Source organism: Geotrypetes seraphini, chromosome 6 (genome assembly GCF_902459505.1).
Source record: "Geotrypetes seraphini chromosome 6, aGeoSer1.1, whole genome shotgun sequence".
Lineage (NCBI taxonomy): Eukaryota > Metazoa > Chordata > Amphibia > Gymnophiona > Dermophiidae > Geotrypetes > Geotrypetes seraphini.
In genome coordinates, this window is record NC_047089.1 from 44,658,432 (window position 1) to 44,674,962 (window position 16,531).

Consider the following 16,531-nt stretch of genomic DNA (forward strand, 5'->3'; position numbering starts at 1 on the left):
TTCACCATCATCTTTTCAGCCTGTTTACATAGAAACATGATGGAAGATATTGTCTGACTGTCTGTCTTTCTTTCTCTCTCCTTGGCCGCTCTCTGTCTGTCTGTCTCTTTTTCTGTCTCTCTCTCTTCTTGGCCGCTGTCTTTCTTTATTTCTGTCTCTCTCCTTGGCCACTATCTGTCTGTCTCTTTTTCTGTCTCTCCCTCTCCTTGGCCGCTATCTTTCTTTATTTCTGTCTCTCTCCTTGGCTTCTATATGTCTGTCTTTTTTTCTGTCTCTCTCTCTCCTTGGCCACTATGTCTGCTGTCTCTCTCCTTGGCCACTGTCTGTTTCTCGTGCCCCTTCTCCTACCTACCTGTCTTTCTGTGTGTGTGTCTTTATTTCTGTCTGTCTATCTCCCTGCCACCTGCCTGTCTTTTTATTGTGCTCCTTCTCCCACCTATCTGTCTTTCTGTGTGTGTCTTTATTTCTGTCTGTCTGTCTATCTCCGTGCCCCCTGCCTGTCTTTTTATCATGGCCCTTCTCCCACGTATCTTTTTTTTTTTTTTTTTAGAGTGCAAAGGGCAACCGCCGCACAGAAACCGCCACTTACTCCAGCTGTAGGAAGTGTAGGAAAGAGCTGAAAACCGCCACCCGCGCAGAAAATCGTCACCCACGCATGCTCCGCTACTACCATGTATCTGCCTAATCTGCCATGGAGCTATGGCTCAAGGAGGCAAAGATCACGGAGGTAGGAGTGCGCATGCATGCGTAAGGTTTTATTATTATTGATGAGAAGTCTGTCAATGAATTCAGGCTGGTTACTTATTTTGTTGTAAAAACGTTTTTGTTCTATGTTTTCCTGTCATCAAAAGTGTGTACCCTACCCAAAGCACACACTATAAAAAAGTAATGTGCCCTATTGACAACATACCAACAACAAAAACAACAGTTTAGGGTTTTATCTATTGTTTCATTTTTCTATGTCATTTCATGTGGTTTTAAAATGTCATTGACATTTCTTATGTTGTTCCAAACAAATGCACAATCTTAGAACATGCCCATGGATTAAGATTTGGATAATTTGCTCCATCCTCTATAATAAAATCCTAAGCACGCATGCACACTTAGGAGGCTGTGATCCCTGCCACCGTGATGTGTGCTTCTATGGCTGTATTCTATTTGCGGCGAGTGCAGCTGTTTGCAACGTGTGGTGCACGTGGCGGTTTCAGTGAGTTGGAAGCCGGCCTCAACGAAATAAAAATAAACAATATCGGCCTACATGAAAAAAAAAACCACGCTGCCCAAGGAGACAAACAGGAAGTGAAGGACCACCGCACACAGTCGTGCAATCAACTCTATTGTCCGTTAGGAAGGGGGGGGGAATTGAGCACCCTAGAGCAGGAGGACAGGGAGAGAGTGTGAGCGTTGTAGATAGCTCCACCTAAGGCGCCGCTGCAGGCACCCCGGCAACGGGAAGAGGAGGAGAGGGCCCGATGATAGGGTAGAGTCCGCTGGAATTTGGAACAAATGGTGCTGCTGGACAGGGGGAAGGTAAAAGGAAGGGATAATGGCTACTGTTGGACAGGGGGAGCAGGGAAGGGGTGCTGTTGAACAAGGGGGAGGTAAAAGTTAGGGAGAAGCACTACTGCTGGACAGGGGAAGCAGGGAAGAGGTGCTGTTGGACAGGGGGGAGGTAAAACCAATGGAGATGGGCTACTGCTGGACAGGGGGAGCAGTGTGGGGTGCTGCTAGACAGGGGGGAGGTAAAAGTAAGGGAATAGACCTACTGCTAGATAGTGGGAGCAGAGAAGGGGGGTGTTGCTGGACAGGGGGAGAAAAAAGTAAGGAAGAATAGCTGCTAGCACCCGTTAATGTAACAGGTTAAAAAACTAGTTATGAATAACCAAAACTAGCTGTTATGTAAATCAGTTCTAAAAATAATGTTTCTGTCTTCCATGATAAAACACGTTTTAAAATTGAATTGGATTATTATGTTTCATTTGTAATTGGAATTATCTTTCTATGATGTGTTCTTGCTTATATCTTACAATGCTTTCTTTACTGAAAATCAATTACTTTATAAAATAGCTAGAATAGTAGCAGGCAGCATTCTCTAAGATACAAAATGTGAAGCCAAAAATATGTTAGAACGACATTGAATTTATCTTTTCAAAAGAAAGTAATGATGCTGACAAATAGAAGGGAGAGAAAGACTACAAGAGATACCAGTAAGAGAAACGATGGAAAGAGGAAATCCTAAGTAAAAGACTGTGTCTGTGCTCATTATTCTCTCTTCTGATACTGAGGAGCTCATCAGGAACACTGCCACTGTTATTTTCTTCTAACATCCATTTATATACACTTCATATAGTAATTTTAGCAGTTTGATAAAAGTTGCTATGACAACCAAGTGTGAAACAGAGAAAATGAAAAAAGAGAGAGTGAATGAGAATGAGCTCAAGAATGACAATTCCAACTGTATTAGGTCTAGATATGATGGTAGAGTCTATAAAAAGAGAACAAAGACCACATTAACCTTTTTTAAAACCAATAGTGATAATGAAGGAATGTATGGAAGGTAATATAGTACTAGTACCAGTCCTGGTCTGTTATTTTAATGCATGATCTGTGTGCAATAATGTAGATATATGATAGGAGGAGTGGGACTTGTGTGTGATAGTGTGTGATGATCTCAAGGTGGCCAAACATGTTGAAAAGGCGATGGTGAAAGCTAGAAGGATGGTTGGGTGCATAGAGAGAGGAATCATGTTCAAAAAACATAAATTCAACATTCAAAAAATTAAAATAAAAAAAATTTCAAAACAATCTTTTTGTATCCTGGCAGAATGAACACTACCTTCTAGTGCAATCATACTCCAATTTGACCTAAGTAGCGCATTTGACCTGGCTTAGAACTGGCCGGATTGGACGCTGTCAGGGTGATGACACCAACTGTGTGCTGAATGATTAACTGTCAAAGGAGAACCACTGTTACAGGTAAGCAACTTCTATTTTTGCTCTGTAAAAAATCTTTTTAATTTCCTTTTTCTGGTCCCGATTTCCTTTGATATGTGGATAATATTGAATATTATTTTTCCTTTGCTGAATTACTATTACTATGTTTCTGTTTCTTTAAGAATTACTTGTGATACGATTATATAAATTTAAAACTTGAAAATAAAATTTTTTTAAATAATAAATCAGTATTGCAACTAAGTGAAATAGGTATCTCGGAAGCAGTCTGGAAATGGTTTGAGAGATTCCAGACAGAAGGTAAAAATAAACCATTAAACATATGCCATTCTTCTTAACACACAAATCTAGGGGGAGCAATTCAAAATACACAAGATGATCACGTAAGGAAACATATAAAGAAAGGCTATTTATATGAAATTAAACCCCACTTCCTAATTACAATTCCAACACAATTAGGATCTTCCATGATCAATCGTTTTCAAATCCAAAAAGGCTCATAACTGCTCTGGTTGAAAATAAGTATATTTTGTACCCATATATTTTACCAGACACTTGTCAAAGGTAGGTAATAAGAAAAAAATCCATTCAGGGATACTTCTTCCTGCTGCAAATCCAAAAAGGCTTTCCTACATTTCTGCTTTTGTTTAGTTACATCTGGATATATTCAAACTTTCTTCCCATAGAAAAGAGTCTGAAAGTATGCTTTCATAACTGTGCAAAGCTTGTTCAAAAATAAATGAATATCCAGAGGCACCGCTGACTGGGGGACATAGGCAGGCTGCCTCCCACGGTCTGAATATCATGCCTGTAACATTTTTCTTTGTTTATATTGATTATAGACCTACAAAAGACCCTGCAAAATATATAAAGCCACAAAACATGCAGGGGCGAAGTCAGCGCTTGCAGGGATGGGGTAGAGGTGAGGGTGGGGATGGGGGCAAACTTTGTCCCTGTGTCATTCTTTACTGCAGAAGACTTTGTAGGGGACTACACACCCCAACCCCAGGTTAGGAAGGAGGAGGAAGCAGTCCGAAACACAACACTGCTGCTATAGGCTGAATCTAAAGAAGCCCAAAATAGTGCATGGTTGTCCCTGGCCTCTCACTGCAAGTCAATGAACAAGAAGGAATTCCATGAGGACCAAATTTTGCAACCCCTTCCCACATTAGGGGCATTGGTTATTGCTGAAATCTCTCCTAGAATAATGTGTTCAGTCTAGATGCAATAGCACAATTCAAGAAAGTATACCGTATTTTCACGTAGATAACGCGCACCCGTGTAAAACGCGCACACGGGTATAGCGCGCGGAAAACACAAATTTATGTACAGAAATTTTTATATACCGCGCACACCCGTATACCGCGCATGCTGCCCGACTCTCCTTTCGCCCGCCCCGACTCTCCTCTGGCCACCCCGACTCTCCTTTCGCCCGCCCCGACTCTCCTCTCCCCCTTTAAGTCCTGTCCCCACCTTGAAAGCCTGATGCCCCCCCCCCGACGTCCGATTCACCCCCCCCCCGCAGGACCGCTCGCACCCCCACCCCGAAGGACCGCTCGCACGCACTCCCACCCGCATCCGCAGCCCCACCCTGAAGGACCGCTCGCACCCCCACAGCCTCCCGACCTCCCCCCCCCCATCATGTAGAAGCTCCTACCGGTGTCCTGCTGCTTTCTCTTGGCGGTCCTGGCCCTTCCGTGAGCCCTGCGCCTGCGCTGCTTCCTCTTCCAGCGGTTCGCCCTTTCTCTAACGTCAAGCCCTCTTGCCCCGCCGACTCCCCGACACGATCGGGGCAAGAGGGAGCTCAAGCCCTCTTGCCCCAGCCAACCATGGCACCCCCGACACGATAGGGGCAAGAGGGAGCTCAAGCCCTCTTGCCCCCCCGACACGATCGGGGCAAAAGGGAGCCCAAGCCCTCTTGCCCCGCCGACTCCCCAACTCCCTGACAATATCGGGCCAGGAGGGAGCCCAAACCCTCCTGGCCACGGCGACCCCCTACCCCCACCCCGCACTACATTACGGGCAGGAGGGATCGCAGGCCCTCCTGCCCTTGACGCAAACCCCCCTCCCCCCAACGACTGCCCCCCCCCCAAGAACCTCCGACCGCCCCCCCCAGCCGACCCGCAACTCCCACGACACCTCCACCCCCATTCCCCATACCTTTGTGTAGTTGGCGGGACAGACGGGAGCCAAACCCGCCTGTCCGGCAGGCAGCCAACGACAGAATGAGGCCGGATTGGCCCATCCGTCCCAAAGCTCCGCCTACTGGTGGGGCCTAAGGCGCCTGGGCCAATCAGAATAGGCCCGGGAGCCTTAGGTCCCTCCTGGGGGCGGGGCCTGAGGCACATGGGCCCAACCCGACCATGTGCCCAAGGCCCCGCCCCCAGGAGGGACCTAAGGCTCCCGGGCCTATTCTGATTGGCCCAGGCGCCTTAGGCCCCACCAGTAGGCGGAGCTTTGGGATGGATGGGCCAATCCGGCCTCATTCCGTCGTTGGCTGCCTGCCGGACAGGTGGGTTTGGCTCCCGTCTGTCTGGCCAACTACACAAAAATACGGGGAAGGGGGGTGGGGGTGTCGTGGGGGTCGGCCAGGGGGGTCGCGGGTCGGCTGGGGGGGCGGTCGGAGGTTCTTGGGGGGGGCGGTCGTTGGGGGGAGGGGGGTTTGCGTCGAGGGCAGGAGGGTTTGGGCTCCCTCCTGGCCCGATATTGTCGGGGAGTTGGGGAGTCGGCGGGGCAAGAGGGCTTGGGCTCCCTTTTGCCCCGATCGTGTCAGGGGGGCAAGAGGGCTTGAGCTCCCTCTTGCCCCGATTGTGTCGGGGGTGCCGCGGTTGGCTGGGGCAAGAGGGCTTGAGCTCCCTCTTGCCCCGATCGTGTCGGGGGTGCCGTGGTTGGCTGGGGCAAGAGGGCTTGAGCTCCCTCTTGCCCCGATTGTGTCGGGGAGTCGGCGGGGCAAGAGGGCTTGACGTTAGAGAAAGGGCGAACCGCCGGAAGAGGAAGCAGCGCAGGCGCAGGGCTCACAGAAGGGCCGGGACCGCCAAGAGGAAGCAGCAGGACACCGGTAGGAGCTTCTACATGATGGGGGGGGGTCGGGAGGCTGTGGGGGTGCGAGCGGTCCTTCGGGGTGGGGGTGCGAGCGGTCCTGCGGGGGGGGGTGAATCGGACGTCAGGGGGGGGGAACTATGTAAAAAAAAATTTTGTACAACGCGCTCACGCGTATAATGCGCAAGGTTATGCGCGGTTTGTAAAAACCACGTATAACGCGCGCGTTATATGCAAGAAAATACGGTAGATTAAGCACAGAAAAGCCCTAATTGTGAAAAATTGAGGGAAAAGTCAGAGATCATCTATATTCCATGATGTTGAATCTGGGATGAAACTGGGGGGGACTAGAAAGATCTAATGGTCCTTAAAAGCCATCATATTTTAGGTTTCTTTACATATAAATAAACTGATGGATAGATCTACTATTTCTTTTTTTTTTTTGAATACTCAGCCAATATAGCACAGTTACTTACCGTAACAGGTGTTATCCAGGGACAGCAGGCATATATTCTCACATGTGGGTGACGTCATCTACGGAGCCCCAGCGCGGACAGCTTTTCAAGCAAACTTGATTGAAGTTTCAAGTCTGCTACACTGCACCACGCATGTGCATGCCTTCTTGCCCACTAGAGGGCGCATCCCAACCTCGTGGTCCTCAGTTCCATAACCAGCAAAGAAGCCATCCCCGGGGAGGAGGGCGGGTTGTGAGAATATATGCCTGCTGTCCCTGGATAACACCTGTTACGGTAAGTAACTGTGCTTTATCCCAGGACAAGCAGGCATGATATTCTCACATGTGGGTGACCTCCAAGCCAACCAAAAAAGGGCAGGTGGGAGGATGGCAATTTAGGAAAATAGGTTACGTAACACCGACTGGCCAAACCGGCCGTCGCTTCTGGACAAAGTGTCCAGACAGTAGTGGGAGGTGAACGTATGAACCGAAGACCAAGTGGAAGCTTTACATATGTCCTCCACAGGAGTAGACCGGAGGAAAGCAACAGAAGCTGCCATAGCCCTGATCTTATGCCCCGTGACTCGACCATGGAGCGTGAGACCAGCCTGAGCGTAGCAAAAAGAAATACAAGCAGCTAGCCAATTGGACAAGGTGCGCTTGGAAATAGGATGTCCCAGCCTATTAGGATCAAAGGACAAAAATAATTGAGGAACCTTCCGATAAGACTTGGTACGTTGGAGATAAAAAGCCAACGCCCTCTTACAGTCCAGCGTGTGAAGTGCCGCCTCACCAGGATGGGAGTGGGGCTTCGGGAAGAACACCGGAAGGACAATAGACTGATTGAGGTGGAAATCAGACACAACCTTAGGTAGAAATTTGGGATGGGTGCGAAGAACCACCTTGTCATGATGGAACACAGTAAAGGGTGGGTCCGCAACCAAAGCCTGAAGCTCACTAATTCGACGAGCAGACGTGAGCGCAAGTAAAAAGATCACTTTCCAAGTGAGAAACTTAGGAAGAGACTTGTCCATTGGCTCAAAGGGAGGTTTCATCAACTGAGCCAGGACCACATTCAGATCCCAAACTACAGGAGGAGGTTTCAGAGGAGGATTAACATTAACTAAACCCTTCATGAAACGAACCACCAGAGGATGAAGAGAGAGAGAACGACCCTCTAGATGCCGATGGAAAGCAGCAATAGCACTAAGATGCACCCGGATGGAAGTTGTCTTCAGCCCAGACTTGGACAAATGCAGCAAATATTCCAGAACCGAGGACACCGGAACCAAACTCGGGTCCAGATGGTGCGAGGCACACCAGGATGAAAATCTGGTCCACTTCTGGGAATAACAAAGCCGAGTCGAGGCCTTGCGCGAGGCTTCCAACACCTCCCTGACCGCCGAAGTCAGGGGGAAAGGAACCAAGCCGTCAGATGTAATGACTGAAGATTGGGATGTAACAGCGAACCCTGACTCTGAGACAGCAGAGAGGGAAAAACTGGCAGAAGTAGAGGCTCCCTGGCACTGAGTTGAAGGAGCAGGGAAAACCAGTGCTGATGAGGCCAACGTGGCGCTATGAGAATCATAGTGGCTCTGGAGGACTTGAGATGAACCAACGTCCTCATTATAGGAGGAAAAGGAGGAAACGCATAAAGGAATCTCTCTCCCCAGTCGAGAAGGAAGGCATCTGCCTCGAGACGGTCCTGGGCGTACATCCGGGAACAATAGAGGGGCAGTTTGCGAGTCTCCGGGGAAGCAAAGAGATCCACCTGAGGGGTCCCCCAGCGGTCGAAGACCTCGCGTAGGACTCGGGAGTTTAGCAACCACTCGTGCGGCTGGAGAAGACGACTGAGTTTGTCTGCGAGACAATTCTTTTCTCCTTGGATGTAAACCGCACGTAGGAAGATGTTCTGGGAGACCGCCCATTCCCAAAGGCGCAGGGCTTCCTGGCACAGGGCCCAAGAACCCGTACCCCCTTGTTTGTTTACATAATACATCGCCACCTGGTTGTCCGTGCGTACGAGGACTACCTGGTCGTGGAGCAGGTGGCCGAACGCTCGAGCTGCCAGAAAAATGGCACGAAGCTCCAACACATTGATGTGACAAAGACGGTCCTCCTCCGACCATAGACCCTGGGTCCGCAGACCATCGAGATGAGCCCCCCACGCGTACTCCGAGGAGTCCGTGGTCAGGACCTTGCGATGCGGCGGAACGAGAAAGAGCAAACCCCCTGAAAGATTGGAAGAGTTTGTCCACCAACGGAGCGAGCGTCTCAAAGAGGGAGTCACCCTTATCTGGCAAGAGAGTGGATCGCACTCCTGACGCCATTGGGAGGCCAAGGTCCACTGAGGAAGCCTCATGTGTAATCGGGCGAACGGAGTGACATGGACCGTCGACGCCATGTGGCCCAGGAGCACCAACATGCGATGAGCCGAAACTGCGGGCATCAGCGAAACCTGGCGACTCAATCGAAGCAGTGCCTGCAACCGAGGAGGAGGAAGGAAGGAACGGAGGTGAACCGTGTCCAGCACGGCTCCGATGAACTGAATGGATTGAGTCGGGTTCAACTGAGACTTGGGGAAGTTCACCTCGAACCCCAGACGTTGAAGGAAGATGATAGTCTGTCGGGTCGCTGAGATAACCCCATCTCTGGTGGAGGCCTTGATGAGCCAATCGTCCAGGTAGGGAAAGACCTGAAGCCCCTGGGATCTCAGAGCTGCCGCAACCACCACCATACACTTCGTGAAGACTCGAGGGGACGAAGCCAGACCAAATGGGAGGACCCGATATTGAAGGTGCCAATCTCCCACCCTGAACCGTAAATACTTGCGGAAAGCGGGATGCACCGGAACATGAGTGTAAGCTTCCTTCAAGTCTAGGGAGCACATCCAATCCCCCTCCTCCAACAGAGGGTATAAAACCGGAAGTGACAACATCCGGAACTTCTCCCGGACCAGGAATTTGTTGAGCTTTCGGAGGTCCAAAATGAGGCGTAAGTCCCCTGTCTTCTTTGGGACCAAAAAGTAATGGGAGTAAAACCCCGTTCCCCGTTGTTCTGGGGGCACTGGTTCCACCGCCCGTAGGCTCAACAAGGGAGAAGGGGAAGTTGGCTGCGGTTGGACGGACACGTTCCGGGTTGGACGGACACGTTCCGGGTGGATGGTCCGGCGGCGTGGCTGAGAAATTCAGCGAGTAGCCCTCGGAGATGATCCGGAGCACCCATGCGTCGGATGTAATCTCGGTCCAAGCCACAGAAAAGGACCTGAGTCGGCCCCCGATTGGGAGGGGGTCCGGTGATATTGCGGAGGGGGCCCGCCCCCATCCGCACAGCCCGTCAAAAGGACGGGGCCGGCTTGGACGCTCCCTGTGCCGGAGGTTTCGGCTGTCCCCCTCTACCCTGCTGGGGAGGGCGCCGTGCCGGAGGTCTAGAAAATGCAGGGGTAGACTTCTGCGGGTATCTCCTCGGGGGCGGCCGGAAAGATTTTTGCGGCGGGGCACGAGGTTTAGTACGGACCAAGGAGGCTAAGGAGCGCTCCTGTTCCGACAAACGTTTGGTCGCCGCCTCCAATGATTCATCAAACAATTCAGAACCCACGCATGGTAAATTGGCCAGGCGTTCTTGTAGGTTAGGATCCATATCGAGGGTACGGAGCCAGGCCAGCCGGCGCATAGCCACCGCAAAGGCCGAGACCCTCGAAGCAAGCTCAAACGCGTCGTACACAACGTGGAACAGGTACAGCCGCAATTGAGACAAATTGGACATGAATGTGGCAAACCCCTCTCGATGGGAAGCAGGCATGACCTCCCGATACTGAGGTAGGTCCTTCACCATGCTACGCAAATAGGATGAAAACGTAAATGCGTAGTTGAGGACCCTGATGGCCATGAGGGAATTAGAATAGAGGCGACGACCAAACTTGTCCAGGGTCCTCCCCTCCCTTCCGGGCGGGACCGCCGCCGAGACTCTGGAGGGTTGAGTCTTTTTAAGCGCCGACTCCACAATCAACGACTGATGGGAGAGTTGAGGCTTATCGAACCCTTTAGATGGAATGGTCCGGTATTTGGACTCCATCTTCGACGGCACCGCAGTGATTGTAAGAGGGGAGTCCAAGTTCTTAAGGAAGGTTTGATGTAGAACCTTATTCAGGAGAAGGCGAGGAGTTTCCCTCGGGGGAGTAGGAAGATCCTGCTCCTCTAGGAACTCTTTAGTATATTGAGAACCCGCCATTAAGTCAAGCCCCAAGGCTTGTGCCATATCCTGCACGAACCTGGAGAAGGAGGATGTTCTGGCGGCCGGTGAGGGGGTCCGAGATCTCCCCGCCGAACAGAAGGGGGAAGCCTCGCGGGAATACCGCGGTTCCCTGCCAGACCCCGATCCCCAGGAGGCCACATCAAGCGACCTCGAAGGGGTCGGGGAACGCCTGTGCCCCGAAGAACCCTTGGGAGAAACCCCGGGGGTCCGAGGCACCGAGGCGCACCCCCTCCGTCTCGGGGAAGAGTCTCTCGAACCCCCTCTCGCGGGGGAACGAATCAGGCTTGGGTTGTCGAGGTGGAGCTCCGAGACACGCAAGGTCTCGCACTCGAGCGGCGAAGAGCGGCCACGCCTCCGAGGAGAACCCCGAAAACGTTTGGGTTTCCTCGGACGACGCCTCGCCCAAGGCCGGCCCAAGGGCGAGGAGCCCCGGGAAGACCTCGAAGAAGAGGACGAGGATATCCTCCTGACCCGACGCACCTTGTCCCTAGGCCTAACGGTTCTCTCAGGCTGGGTCTCCGAGGTCGAAGTCGAGGGCAAGGTCGGGGCCGAAGTCAGGGCCGGACCGGCACCCGAAGTCGAGGGCACCGAGGCCGAGGTCGCCGAGGCCTGGGCCGTCGAGACCGGCGCAGTCGAGGACGAAGCCTGCTGCAGTTGCTCGATGGCTCCGGACAGCTCCGAGGTAATCAACGCTCGGAGCAAGTCTTGAAAGGCCGGGATCCCCATCATGGCCGGTAGGTCCGAGGCCGGGGGGTGCTCCCTAGAGGGCGACCTCGGTCTCGAGTATTCCCTCGGGGCACTAGATTTGCCAACCTTGGGCTGGGCCGAGGCTGACCCACCCGCTGTCGAAGAGCCCAAGGATGGCTTCTTCGCCGAACCCGGAGCTGAGGAGGGAAGCGGGGACTTACCCGAGGAAGGCTTTGTCGGAGCAGCAGGCTTTGATGAAGTCGCGGGACGCGGCGAGGATCCCGAGGCCGAGGTCGAGGCCGGGGCCGAAGCCGAGGCCGACGTCGAGGCCTTCCCCGCCGCGGGGTCTGCAGAGAAGAGCTCCGCCATCTGGGCACGGCGTCGGCGGAGCGCTCTGGACTGAAAAGTGGAGCACCTCTCACAGGAGTCAGTAGGGTGCTCCGGACCCAAGCAAATCAAGCACCACCAGTGCGGATCGGTAATTGACAGCAACCGATCACACCGGGTGCATTTCTTAAAGCCCGTCAAGGGACGGGACATGAAAAAGAAAAGGGGCCGGGAACGAACGACGTCCTGCGGCCGTGGCTCCCGGGAGCCCCCGGAGCCGAACGGAAGAAATACAACTTTTTTTTTTTTTTTTCCGACGATAAACGACGTGACTAAGAAGGAAAACAACAAATAAAGCACAGCGACCGAGCAAAACAACCCAGACGCGGTGTCAGAAGGCAGAAAAACAGGAGCTCAATTTCCACAGGGCTTCTGGCTCCGCGGAAAAAACTGAACTGAGGACCACGAGGTGGGGATGCGCCCTCTAGTGGGCAAGAAGGCATGCACATGCGTGGTGCAGTGTAGCAGACTTGAAACTTCAATCAAGTTTGCTTGAAAAGCTGTCCGCGCTGGGGCTCCGTAGATGATGTCACCCACATGTGAGAATATCATGCCTGCTTGTCCTGGGATAACATTCATAGTTCATTTTTCACTGAATTAATGAAAGCAATATAATTCTTGAAAGCTAATATTGAAAGCATTAGGTCAGTCCAATAAAAACATCTGCAAGTTATTTTTCGACTTATTCCTCAGTGGAATAATATTGTGACCACATTACTAGAATGGTCATCTACCTTATATATCATGCTTGGACTTTGTCAAGAAAGGTGATTCACGATCGAGTTTTCAAATACAGTTAAGAGTGGTAGATATTATTTAAGCAGAATTATTGGCCATGGGGATATTTTTATATTATAGATAAGAGAAATTGTGGAAGTGAATTTTGTATAGGGTAAGAGTATAGGCTTATTAGATCTTAACTACTTGAGGCAGGGATTGCACAGTACCACGAATTTGTCTGGCATTATTTTATTCAAGAAGCTTTGTCTGTAATCCCTCATGAAGCTGGGCCTTCTTCAGAAAATAAAAGTAGAAATGTTAAATTAAGTTCTATTTTGAGAGAGATGGAACATAAAAATCCTGAACACTCTAGATCAGGGGTGTCCAACCTGCGGCCCTGGGAAGTATTTTGTGCGGCCCCGGTCGAGGGCGATGCAGTGTTTTCCTCTGCTGCCTCCTGGTGTTTGCCGTCTTGCCAGCTCCCTCCTCTGTCTTGTTGCAGCGTTTGCGCATTTGTGCGGCCACAGAAACCTTTTTTTTGGCCAATGTGGCCCAGGGAAGCCAAAAGGTTGGACGCTCCTGCTCTAGATAGTTTAACAAGATCATGTATGCTTATTTGCCTACCATAAAAGTAAACCTCAGTATGCTACAACAGCACACCACAGAGTCTCACTTTGATCTAGGAATAAATGTTAGTTCATGATCTCTACATAACTGATAGAAATTAAAACAGTAAGCTCAGGTACTAAGCATCTTCTTAACAAAAAAAGCCTCCAAAGACTACAGCTTATTCAGAATACTGCAGCCAAGCTGATCTTTGCAAAATGTAAATATGACCACGTCTCCCCACTCCTGGCCAAGCTTCACTGGCTCCCAGTGATTTCCAGAATCCAATTCAAATGCTCTTGCCTGGCTTTTAAGATTATTCACGGCATCCTTCCTTCCCTAATCCCACTTTCCTTTAACTCCTCGCGCCCTGACTCCACCAGGACCGCCCAAAGATTAAAACTATCCTTCCCCTCCCTACATAGTATTCTTCATGCAGGTAAACTGGGAAAATCACTTCTATTCAAAATCACAGGTCTCTGGAACGACCTTACTACCCCTCTGCGGAACCTGAGGGCCCTCCATTTATTCCGCAAACAACTAAAAACCTGGCTCTTCTCTAACATGTAATTTCTTTTCCCTTACTTTTCACTCTATTTATAAACTTATGTAAACCTTTTCCCTTCCTTTCTCATTTTTTTAAGTTCTTGTAAACCATGCCGAGCTCTACTTCCGTGGAGATGATGCGGTATATAAACTTAAGGTTTAGTTTAGTTTAGTTTAGACACAAAGACCCCCTTTTACTAAGCCAATTAGCGCAGGCTGGCACAGTAATCGCACTGAAGCCCTTTAAATTCCTATGGGCTTAGGTGCAGCTGGCGCGTGGCACCAACTAACATCGCTTAGTAAAAAGGGGCCAAAATGAGAGAGAATCTTTAATGCATCAGATCCTAAATTTGGAAGCCTCAGGGATGACACTTACCTCATAAATTGGTCTTTTTTTGAAATATCCAGATTCACAAAAAAGTATTTCTGTAGGTTACACTTTCCTCAAGTTAAAGAGATATAAATCCAACAAAATTAGGGTCAGATTTCCAGCACTGCTCTGTAGACATATACAATATTAAGATATTTTAAGAAAGATTGACATCAATAAAAAGGTATATAAAATTTACCATTCGAAGCTCTCATTTGTCGTCTTCGTCCAACTCGATCAAGGCCAATAGGTATACTTTGAGAAAAGGTGAACGGTCTTAGTCGAGCAGAAACGGCTTTATATGGAGGCACCTGATGTGCTGGGACAGGTGGCCGTGTACCTGGCTGCAATTGAACAGAAACACTCTTATTCAACAAACAAATATTTAGGAGAAAGCAGTAGTTTTCCATGAGTATAATCACCGACTGTTTCTAAATTACAAGGACTGGTTTCCTTTACAATCCAAACCTAATTATACATATTTGCATTTCAGACAATTTTTTTACTCCTGGTTATGCTGAACTTTTATATATAAATATCTTCTGGCAAAGTTATTGTTAGTATGTCAAGAGCCACGTTAAAGCAGGACAAAACAGTGTAATAAAAAGTCAGTTTGCTTGCACAATTAGGAAAATGCTTATATTTTATTTCAAAATGTAATTTCCTTAAACTTCTGAAAGGGATAAATATTCCAACCCCATCCCCCACCAAAAAAAAACCCCATTCTATGGAACTATTTTTCTGAGGGGTTAATTTTTAAGACAATTTTCAAAAGGCACATCACCCATGAAACAGGATTTTTTTTTTTACACAAAAATTAAGTTTTTGAAAATTGTTCACCCAAACTACACATAAAATTATGAGTATACTAGTCTTATAGCCCATTACATTAACGGGTGCTAGAATATATGTGTGTGTGTCTGTCTTTATTTCTTTCTCTCTCTCTCCTTAGCTGCTTTCTTTCTTTCTGTCTTTCTTTTTCCTTGGCTGCCCATCACCACCCCTTGCCTGCTCCCCCTGTCCATTCTCCCTTCCTTTTACCTCCACTGTGTCCACCACCACCCCTTCACTGCTCTCCTTATGCAGCAGCAGCCCTTCTCCCTTTGTTTTACCTTCTCCCTGTCCAGCAGCACCTCTTTCCTTCTCCCCCTGTCCAATATTAAGCCTCTGTTCCTTTTTTGTCATCCCCCCTGTCCATCAGCACCTCTTTCCTTCTCCCCCTGTCCAGCAGTAGGCATCCCTTCCTTTTTCTCCCCCCTCCTCCTTCTTATCCCTATGATACACTTACCTTGCTCTGCCCCTGATCAGAGGTTCCCGACAGCCGCCCAGTTGCACCCATTGGAAAAGTTCCCTCTGCCACATCCCGCACCCCCCCCTGACGCGACTCCCGCTGTCTTTCTTTCTGTCTGTCCCCCTTTGTCTGTCTGTCTTTCTGTGTATCTCCCTGCCCCTGTGTCTTTCTTCTTTTCTTTCTGTCTCCCTTCCTCCCTCTGTCTGTCTGTCCAAAGCAGCATTCCCTCCCCCTCCATTTCCCTCCCCCCACACCAGTTTCCTGTGCAGCAGCATTAGCATTTCCTCTACCCCACTTTCCCTTCCCGCGGGCCCAACTACAAACCTGGTGATTCCAGCAGCATGTGCAGCAGTCTCCACACACTGCTTTGGGTCCTTCTACTGCCCTTATTTGCTCTGCCGCGTCTCTGATGACATCATCAGAGACAAGGCAGAGCAAATCAGGGCAGTAGAAGGGCCCAAAGCAGCGTGTGAAGACTGTTGCACACGCTGCTGGAATCAGCACCGGGCGGCGGGGTCAGTTAAAGAGCCTGTGTGGAAAGTTGCTGTGCTCCTCGGTGGGGGTGCTGAGCGGCCGCGATCCCTGTCCTCCGATACCCCGCCCGCTGGAGATCGGCGGCTGGCTGTCCAACTGGTGGAGGCGATCGTCGCTGCAGCTCTGTCCCGGCGGCCTCCGAGCGGCGGCGCTGGGCGCGTGAGAGGAGCCTGCTGCCCGAAGAGGAGGAGCGGTGGTGTCTGAAGAGGCTGAGCTGCGTCATAGACCTCAGCTGGCTGCAGCGGTGGTAAGCCCGATGCGTGATAAGCGCACATGCGCACTCATGTCCGTGACGGATCAGGGAACACGACTTTAGAGTGCGCATGCGTGACTAACATTTTATTATTATAGATGGCTAATACATGCATATCAAAAAGGAAATCCCTGGAAGCTAATATTCTAGCAATGATATCCTGCATCTTATCTGGGATAGGCTTCAAGATCTAAAGCTATAAACTATGGAGTACACTGAATGCATACCGAAGTTCATCTCTCCACAAGTGTCAGAATCCCTCACAATCTGCACATGTATTCTGGAACGGGTACTTTTACCACAAGAGTCTTCATCTACTGCCCCACAATAAACTTGGATGAACTTTATTATGTGGGCAGTAGCCTCACACCAAGGCTCCGATTCAGGATAGGGTGCCCGTTCTCAGAAGCCGACTAAGCGGCTTTTGAGCACTGCACA

The 16,531-nt window shown here is 50.1% G+C and overlaps 1 protein-coding gene across 5 annotated transcripts in view; it reads right to left on the bottom strand.

Annotated features, from left to right (window-relative positions):
• SPATA13 (spermatogenesis associated 13) overlaps nt 1-16,531 on the bottom strand; it is a 141,018-nt gene that overhangs the window by 58,049 nt on the left and 66,438 nt on the right. For all 5 annotated transcript variants that reach the window (XM_033949170.1, XM_033949168.1, XM_033949172.1 and 2 more), the window contains one exon: nt 14,215-14,359. In XM_033949170.1, the coding sequence (XP_033805061.1) occupies nt 14,215-14,359 (145 nt within the window). The remainder of the gene's footprint in view (nt 1-14,214; nt 14,360-16,531) is intronic.